Here is a 16,692-nt window from a genome sequence, read left to right on the forward strand (position 1 = left end):
ATATTAAATGTTTTTATATTGCAATGAGAGAAAATGAAATTCAGCGTGTTGCATTCATGTTCTGGGTTCATCTGCTTACCTGTACATACAGTACATAGTAGGCCTATATATTTTTATAAACTATACCGAATTTGGCCTTTTCATATCACAGTTTTTTATTGCAATAATAACAAACAAATATTACAGTATGTATAAAACAAAGAGAAAATTCAGTACGTACATAACATCCGAAAATCCTTTCAATACTAAACGAGTTATGGTTTAATAGGCCTAGTTCTTTTTCATATCACTGTCTTCATTCAATAAGCCACTTACGTTAAACTTTTCTTTATAATGGTTTTCTATGGGAGGAAAATGCATAATGTGAAAACTTTGAGAGTTGCTTTCATATTCTGGACATATGCTAACTTGTAGGCCTATATCTAGTCTGCAACATTACTAAGGTGTATACTGTGTTTTGTCTTTTAATATTACGTTCTTAATTTATTAAGCCATGTTAATTATTTGTATAACTCTTTTCTATGGGAGGAAATACTTAACATGCATTGCTTTCATGTTCTGGGCTCCTCTGCCTGCAAAGTCCTTTTAGAAAGGCAAATAATATCCACTTAGCTTTAAAGTGAATATAATATTAGTCACATCAACATTAGTATTGTTCATTTTTTTAATTGTTGTTGGTCATTTAAATGTATGTTTTTTTTTTAAAAATGACAAGTATTGGTATCGGAATCGGTATCGGCGATATTGGCCCTGTATTTACTTGGTATCGGATCGATACCAAAATTTGCAGTATCGCACACCCCTACCGTCCCGTAGCATGACGCAATTGGTCACGAGACACACAAGAGCCAATAGCATTTCACAACCAAGGCTGACGTAAGGCTTCTTCTGGCGGCATTTTTTGAATTCGCGCACAGACTGCAGCATACAGGATGAGCTTAACGGCGGACGGAGACGGAGATCGCGTCTATTCCTCTCACAAATCAAATGTTTTGCCTCGGAAGACTTGGAATATTCATATTTTTTGAATAAATTATGACGGTAGTTGTATCTGCCTGTTATATCTTGTGTTTTATTGACAAATGGTAGGTTTAGGGGCAGGGGTTGGGTTATGTGCTCATAAATGTGTAAATAATGTAATATAAATAAAACTGTTGTGGCTGTTTACATTGAAAAATCACACCCCAACATATATGCAATAATGGCAATGTTATTACCCAATATATAATTTAATTATGACAATATAATTCCCAGTATGGCATCGGCATATTGACGCTAAGGGTTTCCTATTTAAAGCAACGGAGGACCCTGCAAGTCGAAAAATGATGCTAAGGGGTACCTTGAGCGTCAAAAAGCGATGCCAAGTGGTCCTGACCAAGCTTCAATATGTGACGAGTTGGGTGTGAGAATGGGTTGCAACTGTCTTCAGACGGGCTGGTGCTAGGATCTAATTTATGACATTGTCCTGTTTTCTTGGGGCCTCTCTGGAATTTCGGCTCCTCGTGTTTCGATGTTCTGATCTAATCTTAAATTTGTCTGACTCGTTCTGATCCTACAGTCATTATAATCAGTAATTATGTCCCCACTGGATGCAACAAATGCCTCGTTTATAATGTTTTTTATTGTTTTTGTGTCGTTGCGCTGGGACACAGCATCACAATACGGTAAGGGGCGTAATATTTCCGTCTCATGCTTGAGGTATTCGGCCAATCACAGCGCACTGGATAGCTGGCCAATCAGAGCACACTTCGCTTCTCAGAACAATGAGTTTTGTAAAAATCGGTTTGTAAAAATCGTTTCAGAAAGGCTGGGCATAGAGGAGCAACAATAATGTACAGTATGTGGAAAATAATGTGTCTTTTGAACCTTAAACCGCATAAACACATTGCATTACACCAAATACACAAAATAATGTTCTTTTTAGCAATATCATATGACCCCTTTAAATGTCTATGAGCTTGTTGTTTGTGCATAGCTCACAAACCGATCTGGTTTATGGACTTATAAAGTGGGCATTTGTGGGTCACTGTCACATGTATGTTCCCGTTTTGTTTCCTGTGTGTGTGTGTGTGTGTGTGTGTGTGTGTCTTCCTTCCTATTGAAGTCTCCTGCGTTTCCCTGCCTAACACACCGTGACAGTCACAATATTATAAGTATAAGTAAGTATTTGGATTTATTTTGGTTTATTATAAAGTTGTTCTTGTTTGTGCTTTTTTTTTCTAGCAAGATCTGACAACACGAATGAGTAAGTGAGTAAAGACTTGCCTACTATAACTTGTACCAGAGACACATCTCTAATATGCGGCTCGAATGGCCAAGAGTTAAAAGAGTGAATCTTCTCATCTCCTCTGATAAAGCAGCACTTGTGAAGGTCTGGTCTGTGTGGTTTCAAGAAGGAAAAACTCTTGAATTCCTGTCTGTCTGAGATGAGTAAGGCTCATGTATAGATCCTTACATATTTATCAAATGCATACACTCAGAAGATGTTCAGTGAACTTAATTAAACTGAGATAAGCTTTTCTAATGTTCACGTAAGAAGACTTGAATAATTAAATGTTTTGTTGAAAAAACCTAATTAATTAGAATTTCTCAATTATTTACTACTTAAATTAATCATTTTCATTTAAATGCTAGCTACTAAACATTTGTGACTTAATGTAGTGAGATCATCATTGCTCATTTCCTAAAGCGTCATGGTGTTTTTAAAGCTGTCCACAACAAAACCACAAGTTTCACTCTTCTGCACAATGAAAACCACAAAAACTCCAAAAACATAGAAACTCTTATCGGTCTCCTGATTAAGATTCAGCTGAAAAATATTAAGTCAGTTTTTATTTTAAAATATTTAAGTGGATTGAATTTATGTTTAAGTTTACTGAAACAAATTAAATTCAACAACAAAATCTCTCTTTTTTTGTATTGATAACATTTTTTGCTGTAAGCTGTATTGGTGGCTATGATATTGCTAGCAAGCACTAAAATTGTTCAGTAAAAATGTGTAAGTAAACAAAGAAATGTTTTAGAAAAAATATAAAATCACTTAAAGGCCGCTGAATTGGGTCACATAAAAGTAACTTTATTTCATTATGCTGAAGTTATGTAAACAAATTGTGTTTTCTAACAAATAATTATTGAACAAAACTTAGAGAAAAACATTCTATATATAGAGCTGATGTACATGATTTTATCATTTGAATTTAAGCATTTTGTTCAGTGCACAACACATTACTTCAATGTTCAATAAGGCACAGTTCAGGTCACTTCTGTTTCCAGAGCTTTTCAACACATACACAGTGTCACACCAGAGATCTTTCTGACCTTTTCTTGTCCTGACAGCAATGACTTTAAACTTCTCATATGGAGGAATCACCACCTCTTCCTCCTTGTCATAGAATATTATGTCAAATTTGAATCTTCACAAGTGTAGACAACAAAACAAGATTTATTAAAAAAAAAAAAAAAAATTGTTTTGGTGTGACTAAAAGAGGAAGAAGCAAATGAGCCAAAACAAACCTTTTTGTTCAGAACACTCTCATTAAAATATTGGTACAATAACACTGGTACCACGATATGTTAACATGTACACTATAGGCCCTTTCGCACCGCAGGAACCTTTTCATAGTACCCAAACTAATTGTGGAACTACCCACTTTTTGGCCTGTTCGCACCGAACTCCATTTGGAGGAACTAATTAGCTCCTACTTCAGAGTAGGGTCTAAAACAGTTCCATAGGAACTATCGTGACGTAAGTGTACGCTGATTGGCTAAAACGCTCTCACCCGCCATGATTTAAAACGCTGTGTAAACACATACTTGTGTAAACACATACTTGTGTAAACATGCATCAACTTATATTTCTCAAAAATGGAGAACAGCGATAGATGGACGGACGCTGAAGTGCAGGCACTTTTGAACATTTTGAACTCCTTTCTGATCTTTCAATCGCTTGACGTATAAGTTACGTCGACATTCCATGTCCATTATTGTGAACCCCGCAAAACACAACACAAACACAGCTCCGATCACAGCGTCCTCCATCCTCCTGTTGTTAACGTTGTTCTTCTTTAATTGTTTTCGTCACTTCTTAGTACCCACTGTCGGTGCGAATGCAACCCTTTAAATGGTACTGGGAAATAGTTCGCGCAAAATCGTCCCAGGACTTTAGTACTGTACTTTTAGTTCTGGAACTAAAGCGGTGCGAAAGGGGCTTATTACACATTTCTGTAATTTCCACAGTTATTTACTGTATATCACCCAGTATAATACTGCAAAGTTCCTTTACAGTAAATAACTGTAATACCCTTTGCATCATGGGAATTTTCTGTGACGTCAGACCCCACATACAGAGACTTACTGTATTTTTTTAAATTGCTGTATTATTTGCTGTAATTGTCTCTTTGGCGCCATTCTATTGTGGTCGTTCTATTTTCCACATTTCTTACATTTGGATTGACACAATTTGCCCTGGACCGTGTCTATAATGCCGCAACAGCTTATTGGGACTGACTACTGGATGTGTTACATCGCTTGTAATGATTGGAAAATCCGTTTGTACTTCGTGTCAGAAACAGCGCGAGCATTTGGAGTGCATCTGTACGTCAGAAATATACCGGGGCATCAGTTTACTGTCTGGATTCACTGTAGATAATATATATATAATGGGTTCTATATTGTTGTCTGTTGTCGAGTTGCGACGCGCCACTCGAGTCCGAGTAAAAGACACGGAAGCAGCGGGGCAGCGCTGCGGGTTTTGCCCAGGGATGAACCCAAGAGAGTGGAAGAGCTCCAGAGAACATCTACGCTATGTGTCGATGCACCTCGCGAGAGAATAAGACCAAAAAGGAAGGTAAAAATATATGTAATGTTGGCTGTGTGTTTGTGGCAGATTTTTGCACACCAGTTTGACCCATAGTAACATTTACTCGTCAACATGGCGGTTACAGAACTTTACTACGGTAAACTGCGCTGTCGTTTCAAACGACTTTTGTCAGCTTATTGAATTAAGTTACCGAATTAAAATTATTTTTAACGAACAATGCTTATCTTATATTAACATTAGGTTAACTAATGTGAAATTTAGTTCAGGTGTTATAGTTAATGTTGGCCAGTAGCCTATTGAGAAAATAAAATCATATACAGGTGCTGGTCATATAATTAGAATATCATCAAAAAGTTGATTTATTTCACTAATTCCATTCAAAACGTGAAACTTGTATATTATATTCATTCATTACACACAGACTGATATATTTCAAATGTTTATTTCTTTTAATTTTGATGATTAGAGCTTACAGCTCATGAAAGTCAAAAATCAGTATCTCAAAATATTAGAATATTACTTAAGACCAATACAAAGAAAGGATTTTTAGAAATCTTGGCCAACTGAAAAGTATGAAAATGAAAAGTATGAGCATGTACAGCACTCAATATATCTGGCTCCTTTTGCCTGAATTACTGGAGCAATGCGGCGTGGCATGGAGTCGATCAGTCTGTGGCGCTGCTCAGGTGTTATGAGAGCCCAGGTTGCTCTGATAGTGGCCTTCAGCTCATCTGCATTGTTGGGTCTGGTGTCTCTCATCTTCCTCTTGACAATACCCCATAGATTCTCTATGGGGTTCAGGTCAGGCGAGTTTGCTGGCCAATCAAGCACAGTAACACTATGGTCATTGAACCAGCTTTTGGTACCTTTAGCGCTGTGGGCAGGTGCCAAGTCCTGCTGGAAAATGAAATCAGCATCTCCATAAAGCTTGTCAACAGAAGGAAGCATGAAGTGCTCTAAAATTTCCTGGTAGATGGCTGCGTTGACTGTGGACATCAGAAAACACAGTGGACCAACACCAGCAGATGACATGGCAACCCAAATCATCACTGACTGTGGAAACTTCACACTGGACTTCAAGCAACATGGATTATGTGCCTCTCCACTCTTCCTTCAGACTCTGGGACCTTAATTTCCAAATTAAATGTAAAATTTACTTTTATCTGAAAAGAGGACTTTGGACCACTGAGCAACAGTCCAGTTCTTTTTCTCCACAGCCCAGTTAAGATGCTTCTGACGTTGTCTCTGGTTCAGAAGTGGCTTGGTAGCCCTTTTCCTGAAGACGTCTGAGCGTGGTGACTCTTGATGCACTGACTCCAGCTTCAGTTCTCTCCTTGTGAAGCTCTCACAAGTGTTTGAATCGGCTTTGTTTGACTGTATTCTCAAGCTTGCGGTCATCCCTGTTGCTTGTGCACCTTTTCCTACCCAAATTCTTCCTTCCAGTCAACTTTGCATTTAATATGCTTTGATACAGCACTCTGTAAACAGCCACACCTTTCAGTAATGACCTTCTGTGACTTACCCTCTTTGTGGAGGGTGTCAATGTTCGTCTTCTGGATCATTGCCAAGTCAGCAGTCTTCCACATTATTGTGGTTTCAAAGAACAAGAGATACCCGGAATTTATACTGTAGGGATGGTCATTTATTCAAACTCAAATGTAAATATTCTAATATTTTGAGATACTGATTTTTGACTTTCATGAACTGTAAGCTCTAATCATCAAAATTAAAAGAAATAAACATTTGAAATATATCAGTCTGTGTGTAATGAATGAATATAATATACAAGTTTCACTTTTTGAATGGAATTAGTGAAATAAATCAACTTTTTGATGATATTCTAATTATATGACCAGCACCTGTATTAGCTAGGTTAAACTAGTTTTATGGCTAGCTGCCTTTCTAGTTTTAGAATTAGTTTGTTATAGTTTTTAATGGAATTTAAGATTTACTGCATTTTTTTGTATTTGTGTTTTAAAGGCAACTGCAATGAAGCATCAAGAAAGACATGTCAGCCACCCTGAGACTGACAATTCATGGTAAGAGAACAACTATGGTTTTGAGAAGTTTGTGTATTCTATATGAGGTTTGCCTTTTAAAAGTGTGCTATTTCTACTTCTTGTTTTTCAGAGAAGACTTCTGTCACTAACAAAGTGGATGGTGAGCAAAGATGGTGGACACGTTTTGGAGCAGCACCTGGGTTTTGCAGATAGCTATGTATTCTTTGGAATACATTGAAATTGGAAGTGGACCTTGATAAGAAGCTTGTGTTTCCCCCAGAAATAGTGGTACAATAATATAACATTACGGCCAGACATGGTCCTTTGGTCTCCAACAATAAAGCTGGCATATGTTGTGGAATTGACAGTACCATGGGAAGATGGGGTTGAAGAGGCTTATGAGAGGAAAAAGAACAAATATTCAGACCTGGCAGCTGAAGCATCCCAGAACGGCTGGAAGACTAGCATCTTCCCAGTAGAGGTGGGATGCAGGGGATTTGTTGCAACATCTATCACCAATTTGCTGAGAAAAATAGGGGTGAAGGGTCGCTCTCTCCAACAGGCCATTAAGTCCATATCAAGTGCTGCTGAAAAAAGCAGTAACTGGCTCTGGATCAAGCGTAAGAACCCCTTCTGGGCAGCAATGTAGAGACAGATGGTATGCGGTCAGGCTTAGGCCCGACTCAGGGAGAGGGACGCCCCTGCCATGCAGAGCCCATCAGGGATATAGAGGGTATGGCATGGAGGGGGGTGTACCTGGGACGCTGGGTACACCGTTGAGCCTTCTGGAGACGTTGTGGGCTTCAATCATGAAACGTCGATGAAGCAGGGTGCCCACATGATGACCCCAATGACATACCTTACCCTCCTTTTAACCACTCTACATCGATTGCAAGCAGCTGATTTGGCTGCTTGTCTTTTTTTCCCCATTATGTTTATGTTGCCTAAAGATTCTTTGTGAGGATGAATCCAGAGGACACAACATAATGCACTGCAAAATGTCCTAAGACAGGAGAAATGGTGAAGATGCACTGTTCCAGCATTGGAAGTCTATTTTTAAGTGTTATACATGCAATGTTTTAAATAAAGAATTTGATATTTTGTAATTATTGTGTCTGTTTTAATTTACTGCCAGTAGTACCTATGTAGAGTAAAAATAAAATTCTATATAAAAATGATAAAATCTAATGAAATGTATATTAAAATGAACGAATTACAGTAATATACTGATGAATTGGATTGTATTTACAGTAATTTACTGTAAATCAAATACAGTTTGCTACTGTAAATCTTAATTACAGTAACTTACTGTGTTGCCAGTAAGTTACTGTAAAAACCCTTTGAAATGTCTAACAGTGCATCCTTTTTGTATTTTATTCAGAATCTGTACTGAATCTGTTAACAGAAAGTGAAGTGAATACCATTTGAATTTCATGTTTTGGTACTTTTTCATTATGCATTCAACAGCATTATTGAAATCCTTATATATCTCAAACTTAGTGTTATTGTACACATAAATAGCGATTGAATGGTTCTTTTTCAAGTTATCTCCTGGTGGCTTGTAATTCTTTTCAGCATGTTTCCAAGCAATTGCAAAATTAGATTGCATTTCCTTCTCTAGGTATTTCGTCTTCACCAGATTCACCATTTCCTTTGTACAGCCTTTATATTTGTCATCAGCAGAATTCAGTGTCTTATCCAATGGAAATATCTGTCCTTCAACAGCAGCTCTGTGATCCTCTAGCAACAGGAATCATAATGATCAATCATCAGTATTTGTGTCTGTAAAATTCAGAACACAAGCTTACCTGTCCTAGAGCAGCTAAAATGAGAAGAGCTTCAATGATCAGCAGCATCTTGATTCAGACAAATCCCTCAGATGATCTAGTAGATCTAGTGAAGTGCAGATGCTGAAAGACAAGAAACACAAAATTGTCTAACAAATACTGAATCTGTGCCTTGAAATATAATGGAAAGAAATGTGTACTTAGATCTGTACAACTGAAATGTTTACCATAATGTTGTCTCTTTTTGTAGGATTCTGAGTTATCTTTTCAATGTTTTTCAGCAGCTCAGGAGCAACAACAACATGAGAAGATCAGTAGTTCATGGCCAGATGACATAGACTCTTCAAACTAAGTAATGAGAAAGGTGCCTTTTTATATTGCTGAAAATCTGTGTAAATAGAGTGATTGTGATGCATCTCTAAATGATTTAATCTGATTATCACTTGTAAAGATCTGTTCTATATGAGTGGTTTCACACTGGACAAACATATCTGGAGTTCTTATCTAAGATGAATGTCAGATTTTTATCAACATCTGATATTTACCTGCTCCATTTAAATTGAAAAAAGTCTTGGCAAGAAGGAGATTTAATAGCCATTCGTGTGTGTACTAACTAGTATCAACTGAAACCCTCTGTTTTGTGCAGTTTTCAGATTCATGGTACCACAAAGCTAATATTCACATTCAAAAACAAATTTGACAGTGAGATCAGGGGCCTGTACCATGATGGTGGCTGAACAAACTCAGGGTTACATGATTAGTTTTGAGTTGACAAAACCAAACTAGTCCAATCCGGCTTTGCCGGTACCATAAAGCTGATCATCAACTTTCTCTGTCAACTCAGGCTTGATCCTGAGTTAATGGTAAAAGTTGTAAAGTTAGTTTGTAGAATTGATAATATGTATAAGTATAAAAACACTTAAAAATCTAAGCTCATATGTAGTCATGTTTAAAGCTATTCATTCTAAAACGTATTTATATTGCATAGTATCCGTATGTTTCTATTAATTTCAAATAAAAGCTTAATTACTATATTAAACTAAGCTGGCTTGTGTAATGGATTAAAGGGTATAATAATTATAATAAATAAAAAATAATCATCTCTAAAAATCAGATGATTTTATCTTTAAAAATGTTTTACTATGTATCATCCTTTAGAGTCCTGTAGAGTAAGAGAAACTGGAGGAGTGGCTTTATTGTATCAGAGATGTGTCACTTTTCTTGAAGCTGATTGGTCAAATTTTGGTTTGAGATCTCTAAACCAGAACATAACCTTCCCTGGAGCAGGTTAGCTGTGGAGCATAAGTTACTATGACGATGAACACTGTTAAAAGCCAAACCACTTTCATGGTAGCTAAAACCCAGAGTTGGCACAAACTAAACTGAAACTTGCTAGCCAGCTAAACCGGCCCCATGGTACAGGCCCCAGTATAGAGCTGAATTAGTTTTGTTGCATTAAGCCCATTTGACAACGCAGTAGGCTTGTGAAGGTCTGTGGTTTCATGTAGGACAAACTCTGTTCCTCAAGATGAGTAATATGGGCTTCATGTAGGCCTATAAGTACATTTATTTAATAATTTCTCAACTGTTTACTATTGAGAATAATCTTTTCCATTTTTTCTGCTAGATAGCAACATTTATTTTTGAATAAGTTTAATGGGATGAACACCTAAGAGACTCATCGTGCAGGTTTTAGCAGCTATTGCTCATTTAAAGTGTCATGGTGTTAATGAGGCAGCCTACAACAAAACCACAAGCTTTACTCTTCTGCAAAAAGAAAACCAGAAAAACTCCAACATGACAGAAGCTCTTCTCAATCTCCAACATGACTAAGATTAAAAATATTAAGCAAAATTAATATTAAAAAATGAAATAACACAAGAAACAAAAACGTTTTTGTGTTGATTAAAAGGCAGCATTGCACTCAGGAAGTCACTCAGCAGTTAATATGATATTGCTGGCAGTTAGTTAGATAGATAAAAAGCAATAAAATGTTCAGTGATGTGATACAAAAAGATGTAAGTATAAATAAATAAAAAAAATAGTAATAATTAGAGACATATATAAAATCACTCTGAGTCCACTGAATTGGGCCACTTAAAAATAACTTTAATAATGTTAAAATTATGCAAACAAATAGTGTTTTCTGACAAAGAATTATTAAACTAAACCATGAGGGACACATGTTGGAATTTGTGTACTTATATCTTAGCTGCAACACACTTCAGTACTTTCATTGCCAGTCTTTTGTTATTGTACTGGTTGGTTCCTTGAATAGAGCACAGTTCAGGTTACCAGTAGTGATGGGAAGTTCGGATCATTTTACTGACTCGGACCTTTGAGTCTCGTTCAGCAAAATGAATGAATCTTTTTTCGAGTCATTTTGTTCATTTTAGCAAAATATAATTAAAATGTTATGTGCTACTTCCCTAACACATCTACTGCTTATGCAAACGTTGATCACACTACAAACAATACAAAACTAATGCTATAAGAAACAGAAAAGATTAATTCATTGTTTACCTGGGTCTGTCTATTATTAGCTCATCTCACCTCTTATCTGACAAGTCTTCGGATTCGAGTCGTTCGTTCAACACGTGACAGCCTCATAAGCGTAACCTATGCAGTCAGAGCCGGAAAGAGAATTGATTAGTTTATCTCGAGTCTTCGGGTTTGAGTCGTTCGTTCATCACGTGACAGCCTCATAAGCTAAACCTATGCAGTCTGAGCCTGAAAGAGAATTGATTAGTTCATCTCGAGTCTTTCGAGTCGTTCGTTCTTTTGTCATGTGAAGTGACAGCATTGGACAGATAAATTAGTTAATTTACAAGCTTCCTTACAAACGGGTGCATAGTTATTATTATTATTATTATTATTATTTACTCTTACAGTTACGTGATGCGTTTCTGGTCTCAAATTGTAGCTTTTTAATTACAGTTTATAAATGTGAATTTCTGTCATGGTGGTTCTTTTCCATAACACTGAATGTGGTAACAAAGGTAATAAAATAAAGAGTTGGTTATTATTATTATTATTATTATTAAGTATTTTTCCCTCAGACTGAATAGGTTTAGCTTATGAGGCTGTCACGTGATAAACGAACGACTCAAACCCGAAGACTCGGGATACGAACTAATCAATTCTCTTTCCAGCTCTGACTGCATAGGTTACGTGTATGAGGCTGTCACGTGATGAACGAATGACTCAAATCCGAAGACTTGAAACAGGTGAACTAATTCAGTGCAGAACCTATAAGATTGCGCATGCGCGACTGAACGAATCACTCTCCGAGACGACTCGTTCTTCCCGAGTCACATTAAAGATTCGTTCAAGAACGACCCATCACTAGTTACCAGAGCTTTTCAGAGTGAACGCATTTTCACACCAGAGATCTTTCTGACCTCTTTTCTTAACGGCAATGACTTTAAACTTCTCATATGGAGGAATCAGCACCTATTTCTCATGAGGAAGCTTAGAATATTTTGCCACATCAGCTCCTTAGCCTTTTGAGCGGTAAGGTCCCACATTTGGGATTTAGAACGTTCGGTGGCGTCGCATAACTGCCAAATTCAAACTGCGTTTTCGCGCTTTGTCTGACGCTGAGATGCCGCTGCACTTGTCATATAATCGCAACTATGCAGTGTTTTTAACATAGTGTAAGTAACTATAAAGTTCACTCTATTCTTCTCCCATTTCACCCGCCACTTACTTACATGTATTTCGCGAGAAATTGATGAATTTACGTGATATAAATCTGACTGATAGGACTCTCTGAACTGCAGCGGACAAATATGGCGGCGCCCATCTCACATTACAGATCACGATCAAGATCATTTAGAACTGTTTTTAAACGATAAAACACACTCATTTTTGCACATATTTGTGAATCGGAATATCAGATAGTTGATTATATGGTAAGCAAGTTTATGAATATTTTGAATAAAAAAGGAAATAAAAGCGATCCATCTGTCATACTGTGTTATTGTGGCCGCGGTGTGTCATGTGACAAGCATGACGCGTCGCCATGGAAACATTAAAGGGAAACGTTCTAAAATAACGGTCGCCTAAAAAAAACTCACTCTGGGGGGACCGCTGGAATATTTTAAACTCACCACTGAAAAGGTTAGATTCCAAAACAATATTTATATTGAAAATATTTTACGATCAACGATGACGCAAATAAGCCAAAATGAACCTCTTTGTTCAGATTCATATTTTCAGATTTGTGGTACCACAAAGTAAATTTTAATATTTTGAAACATATTTCATGCACTGTGATCAATATTGATCTGAATTAATCCTGATGCATCAAGCTCATCTGATGCAACACTTGTGAAAGTCTTTGTGGTTTCAAGCTGGACAAACTCTGAGTTCCTGTCTGTCTAAGACAAGTAATAGGAGACGTCTGTAACCTACATATATTTCATACACTCAAAAAATTGTTTCATTAACTTAATTAAATGGTTTCTACACAATTAAATTCACATAAGAAGACTAGAATAATTCCATGAAAACATTTTGCTGAAGAAACTGAATTAAAGTTCTAAATTAATTACTACTGAAATATTTTCCACTTACATGTAACTGATCGCTAGCAATAAAATTTTTGACTAAATGTAATGGACGGACACTCCATTCTCATTGCACAAATTTTAGTGCAAATTTTCTCATTGCATTTTTGCAGCTATTGGTCATTTAGCTCCCAAGCTCTTCATATTTATATGAAGAATCCTGATGCAATATCAGACTTTAAGTTTTTAATCAGACTCCTATGTGTAGGTTCACTTTAATGGCAATGAATAGGTTCTGTTCAATTAATGTGATGCAAAAAGAAGTATAAATGAAGAAATTTAATAGACACATATAAAATCACTTTGAGGCCACTAAATTGGGTCACTTAAAATTAACTTTATTATGAACAAATTGTGTTTTCTGACAAATAATTATTATTGAACTAAACCGAGAGGAAAACATTCTTTGATTCATGTGGAAGTTTAAAGCACTATTCAATGCTCAACATAGTATTTTGTTATGGTCTTGGTTGGTTTCTTGAATAGAGCACAGTTTAGGTCACTTCTCTTACCAGAGCTTTTCAAAGTGTACACAGTGTCACACCAGAGATCTTGCTGACCTCTTTTCTTGACAGCAGTGACTTTAAACGTCTCATATGGAGGAATCAGCACCTCTTTCTCTTGAGGAAGCTTAGAATATTTTGTCACCTCAGCACCTTCACAAGTGTTGATTTCAAAACAGGATACATTTCCAAAAAACTTTGTCCTGTTATGATTAATAGAGGATGATGTAAATGAGCCAAAACGAACTTTTTTGTTCCTAACATTTTGTTTAAATTTAACATTTGTACCACGATAAGTGGAATAGCATTTATTTTGTGTTTTCTTCAGAATCTGTATCGCATCTGTTAACAGAAAATGAAGTGAATACCATTTGAATGTCTTGTTTTTGTATCTTTTCTTGTCATTACGGTCAGCTTCATTAAACTCCTTATATACCTCAAAACCTGAGTTAGTATACACATAAATAGCGATTGAATGATTCTTTGTCAAGCTGTCTCCTGGTGGCTTGTAATTATTTTCAGCAAGTTTCCAAGCAATTGCAAATTTAGATTTGGGGTTAGACATTTCTTGCTTCATATATTTTGTCTCCACCAGGTCTGACATTTTCTCTCTACAACCCTCATATTGGTCATCAACTGAATTCTGTGCCATATCCAATGGAAATTTCTTTTCAACAGCAGCAGCAGCAGCTCTGTGATCCTACAGCAACAGGAATCATATAATGATCAATAATCAGTATTCATGTCTGTAATATTCATACTAAAACACGAGCTTACCTGTCCTAGAGCAGCTAAAATGAGAAGAAGAGCTTCAATGATCAGCAGCATCTTGATTCAGTCAAATCCTTCAGATGATCTAGATCTAGTGAAGAGCAGATGCTGAAAGACAAGAAACAGAATTTCACAAATACTAAATCTATCACAGGAATATGTTGCATAATAAAACGGTGTTCACCAAATTCTTACATATGCAGTTTTAAATTTAAGGTGTTTTCTGTCAGGTTGAAAAATCATGTCAAATAAGCAATTATACCTGTAATGTTCACTGATATATTGACCCTGGCCTATACTGATCCCAAAATTACCTGAGAATACTGAGTGTTTATCTTTACTTTTCAGGAGTTCAGGAGCAACGACAAGAGGAGAAGATCAGAAAAGTCAGCCGCTCACAGTCAGACAACAAACCAAGTGATGAGGAAGGTTATTTATATCACTACAAATGTCTGTCTGTGTGCATTGTGGGAAACAATAGCTGAAGTGTGATCATGGTGCATCAGCTCATTTGCCAGCTCAACTGTTTAGCTCTTTATAATGCAACATCTGTGTGAATCTGGTTTCAGTTCCTGTCATGTCAGTACCACAAAACAGGTTTGTTTTTGTGATGGGCAGATTCTGATCATGGAAATGCGAATCTGCAGACACAAATACATCAGTCAATTCATTCTTGATACTAAGTCACACTAGATACATTGTAATGCAGCTGCATGCAGCAAATACCTGACATGCACACTTTCAGCATCCTCTTTTATGAATTAATTAAAATAATAGTTGACATCAGTGATGGGAATAACGGCGTTATAAATAAACGGCGTTACTAACAGCGTTATTTTTTTCAGTAACGAGTAATCAAACTAATTACTGTTTCCCCCGTTACAACGCCGTTACCGTTACTGACAATAAAATGTAGCGTTACTATATTATATTATTAGAGTTTAATTTTTCAGTTCATCTGAATGGATGCGCAGTGTAGCTGTATTTGAAGTACCATAAACTCTAGTGTGAAGGCGCACACCTCGCCGTCGCTTTCTCTCACATACACGCGCGCACAGAAAGATACAGAGCAAGAGAGTCTTTCATAACATACAGAATTGACGCGCTACATGTAAACGATATTCTTTGTTGTATTTTCCTGTCAAAATAACAGAGTTCCTTTGGAATTCTTCAGCTTTTAAAAACTGCCGGTTTCTCTGTTAGTGGGCGGAACTAATGCGCAAACGACAATCTCATTGGCCGGCGCCCATCTATTATCGTCCCTGTTTTGATTTCAGCAAATCAATTCGAGCGAACGCAGACAACGTGATTAATATTCATGAACCCAGCAGCTCATTAATCCTTAGTGCGTTTTATATCGATGACAAATATGCATTCATACTTGGTTATTCTAATTACTAAAGTTCTATCATCATATAATATAAAATTATCATAATATTATATTATAATGCTTGACTGACTGATAATAAGTGTCAGTAGATAAATAGTGTAGATTAATGTACAATGTTTTATAATAATAATTTATTCTTTTTAGTGTCCATTTCATTAATTTAACATATTTAATATTGGGGATATCCAAAGTTATTTGACATTTGAACATTTTTTAAAAAGTAACGCAATAGTTACTTTCCCTGGTAATTAGTTACTTTTATAATGATGTAACTCAGTTACTAACTCAGTTACTATTTGTGAGAAGTAACTAGTAACTATAACTAATTACTTTTTTATAGTAACGTGCCCAACACTGGTTGTCATAAATATTTAATAATAAACTGCCTTGATATAATTGCTGTTTAGATGTCATAATAGAGTGTAGTCAAGTCAAGTCACCTTTATTTATATAGTGCTTTTAACAGATTGTGTCAAAGCACTTAACAGTATCAAATTGGAGGATAGAGTGTCAGTAATGTATAATAAGATTAAACACTCAATTTTCAGTTAAAGGCATTTCATTATTGAATTCGGAGATGTCATTGTTTAGCTCAGTTTAGTTTAAATAGTATCTGTGCAATCAAATCGGCGATAATCGCTAGAAATTAAGTGTCCCCAACTGAGCAAGCCAGAGGCGACAGCGGCAAGGAACCAAAACTCCCTCTGTGACAGAATGGAGAAAAAAAACCTTGGGAGAAACCAGGCTCAGTCAGGGGGCCAATTCTCCTCTGGCCAGACGAAACCCGCAGTTAAAAAGTTTATATTTCTATTTTTTATTTTGTTGCAATTTCTAACAATAATAGTATTATG

At 36.4% G+C, this 16,692-nt stretch overlaps 2 protein-coding genes across 3 annotated transcripts; both read right to left on the reverse strand.

Annotated features, from left to right (window-relative positions):
• Nucleotides 1-2,229: 2,229 nt before the first annotated feature.
• Nucleotides 2,230-11,254, reverse strand: LOC131534845 (GPI-linked NAD(P)(+)--arginine ADP-ribosyltransferase 1-like). Its single transcript, XM_058767923.1, has 6 exons — nt 11,160-11,254; nt 8,834-8,954; nt 8,628-8,729; nt 8,179-8,559; nt 7,247-7,406; nt 2,230-3,413 (listed from the first exon to the last, which is right to left on the reverse strand). The coding sequence occupies exons 4-6, from the start codon at nt 8,465-8,467 to the stop codon at nt 3,188-3,190; spliced, it is 675 nt and encodes a 224-aa protein (XP_058623906.1). The 5' UTR covers nt 8,468-8,559; nt 8,628-8,729; nt 8,834-8,954; nt 11,160-11,254; the 3' UTR covers nt 2,230-3,187.
• A 2,249-nt stretch (nt 11,255-13,503) lies between these two features.
• Nucleotides 13,504-15,735, reverse strand: LOC131537904 (GPI-linked NAD(P)(+)--arginine ADP-ribosyltransferase 1-like). 2 transcript variants are annotated; one of them, XM_058771607.1, is made up of 3 exons: nt 15,446-15,735; nt 14,458-14,559; nt 13,504-14,380 (listed from the first exon to the last, which is right to left on the reverse strand). In XM_058771607.1, the coding sequence occupies exons 2-3, from the start codon at nt 14,506-14,508 to the stop codon at nt 13,613-13,615; spliced, it is 819 nt and encodes a 272-aa protein (XP_058627590.1). In that variant the 5' UTR covers nt 14,509-14,559; nt 15,446-15,735; the 3' UTR covers nt 13,504-13,612. The 2 variants fall into 2 exon arrangements, with proteins under 2 accessions (XP_058627590.1, XP_058627589.1); XM_058771606.1 differs by lacking the exon at nt 15,446-15,735 and adding an exon at nt 14,766-14,871.
• Nucleotides 15,736-16,692: the final 957 nt, after the last annotated feature.

Source organism: Onychostoma macrolepis, chromosome 03, assembly GCF_012432095.1.
Source record: "Onychostoma macrolepis isolate SWU-2019 chromosome 03, ASM1243209v1, whole genome shotgun sequence".
Lineage (NCBI taxonomy): Eukaryota > Metazoa > Chordata > Actinopteri > Cypriniformes > Cyprinidae > Onychostoma > Onychostoma macrolepis.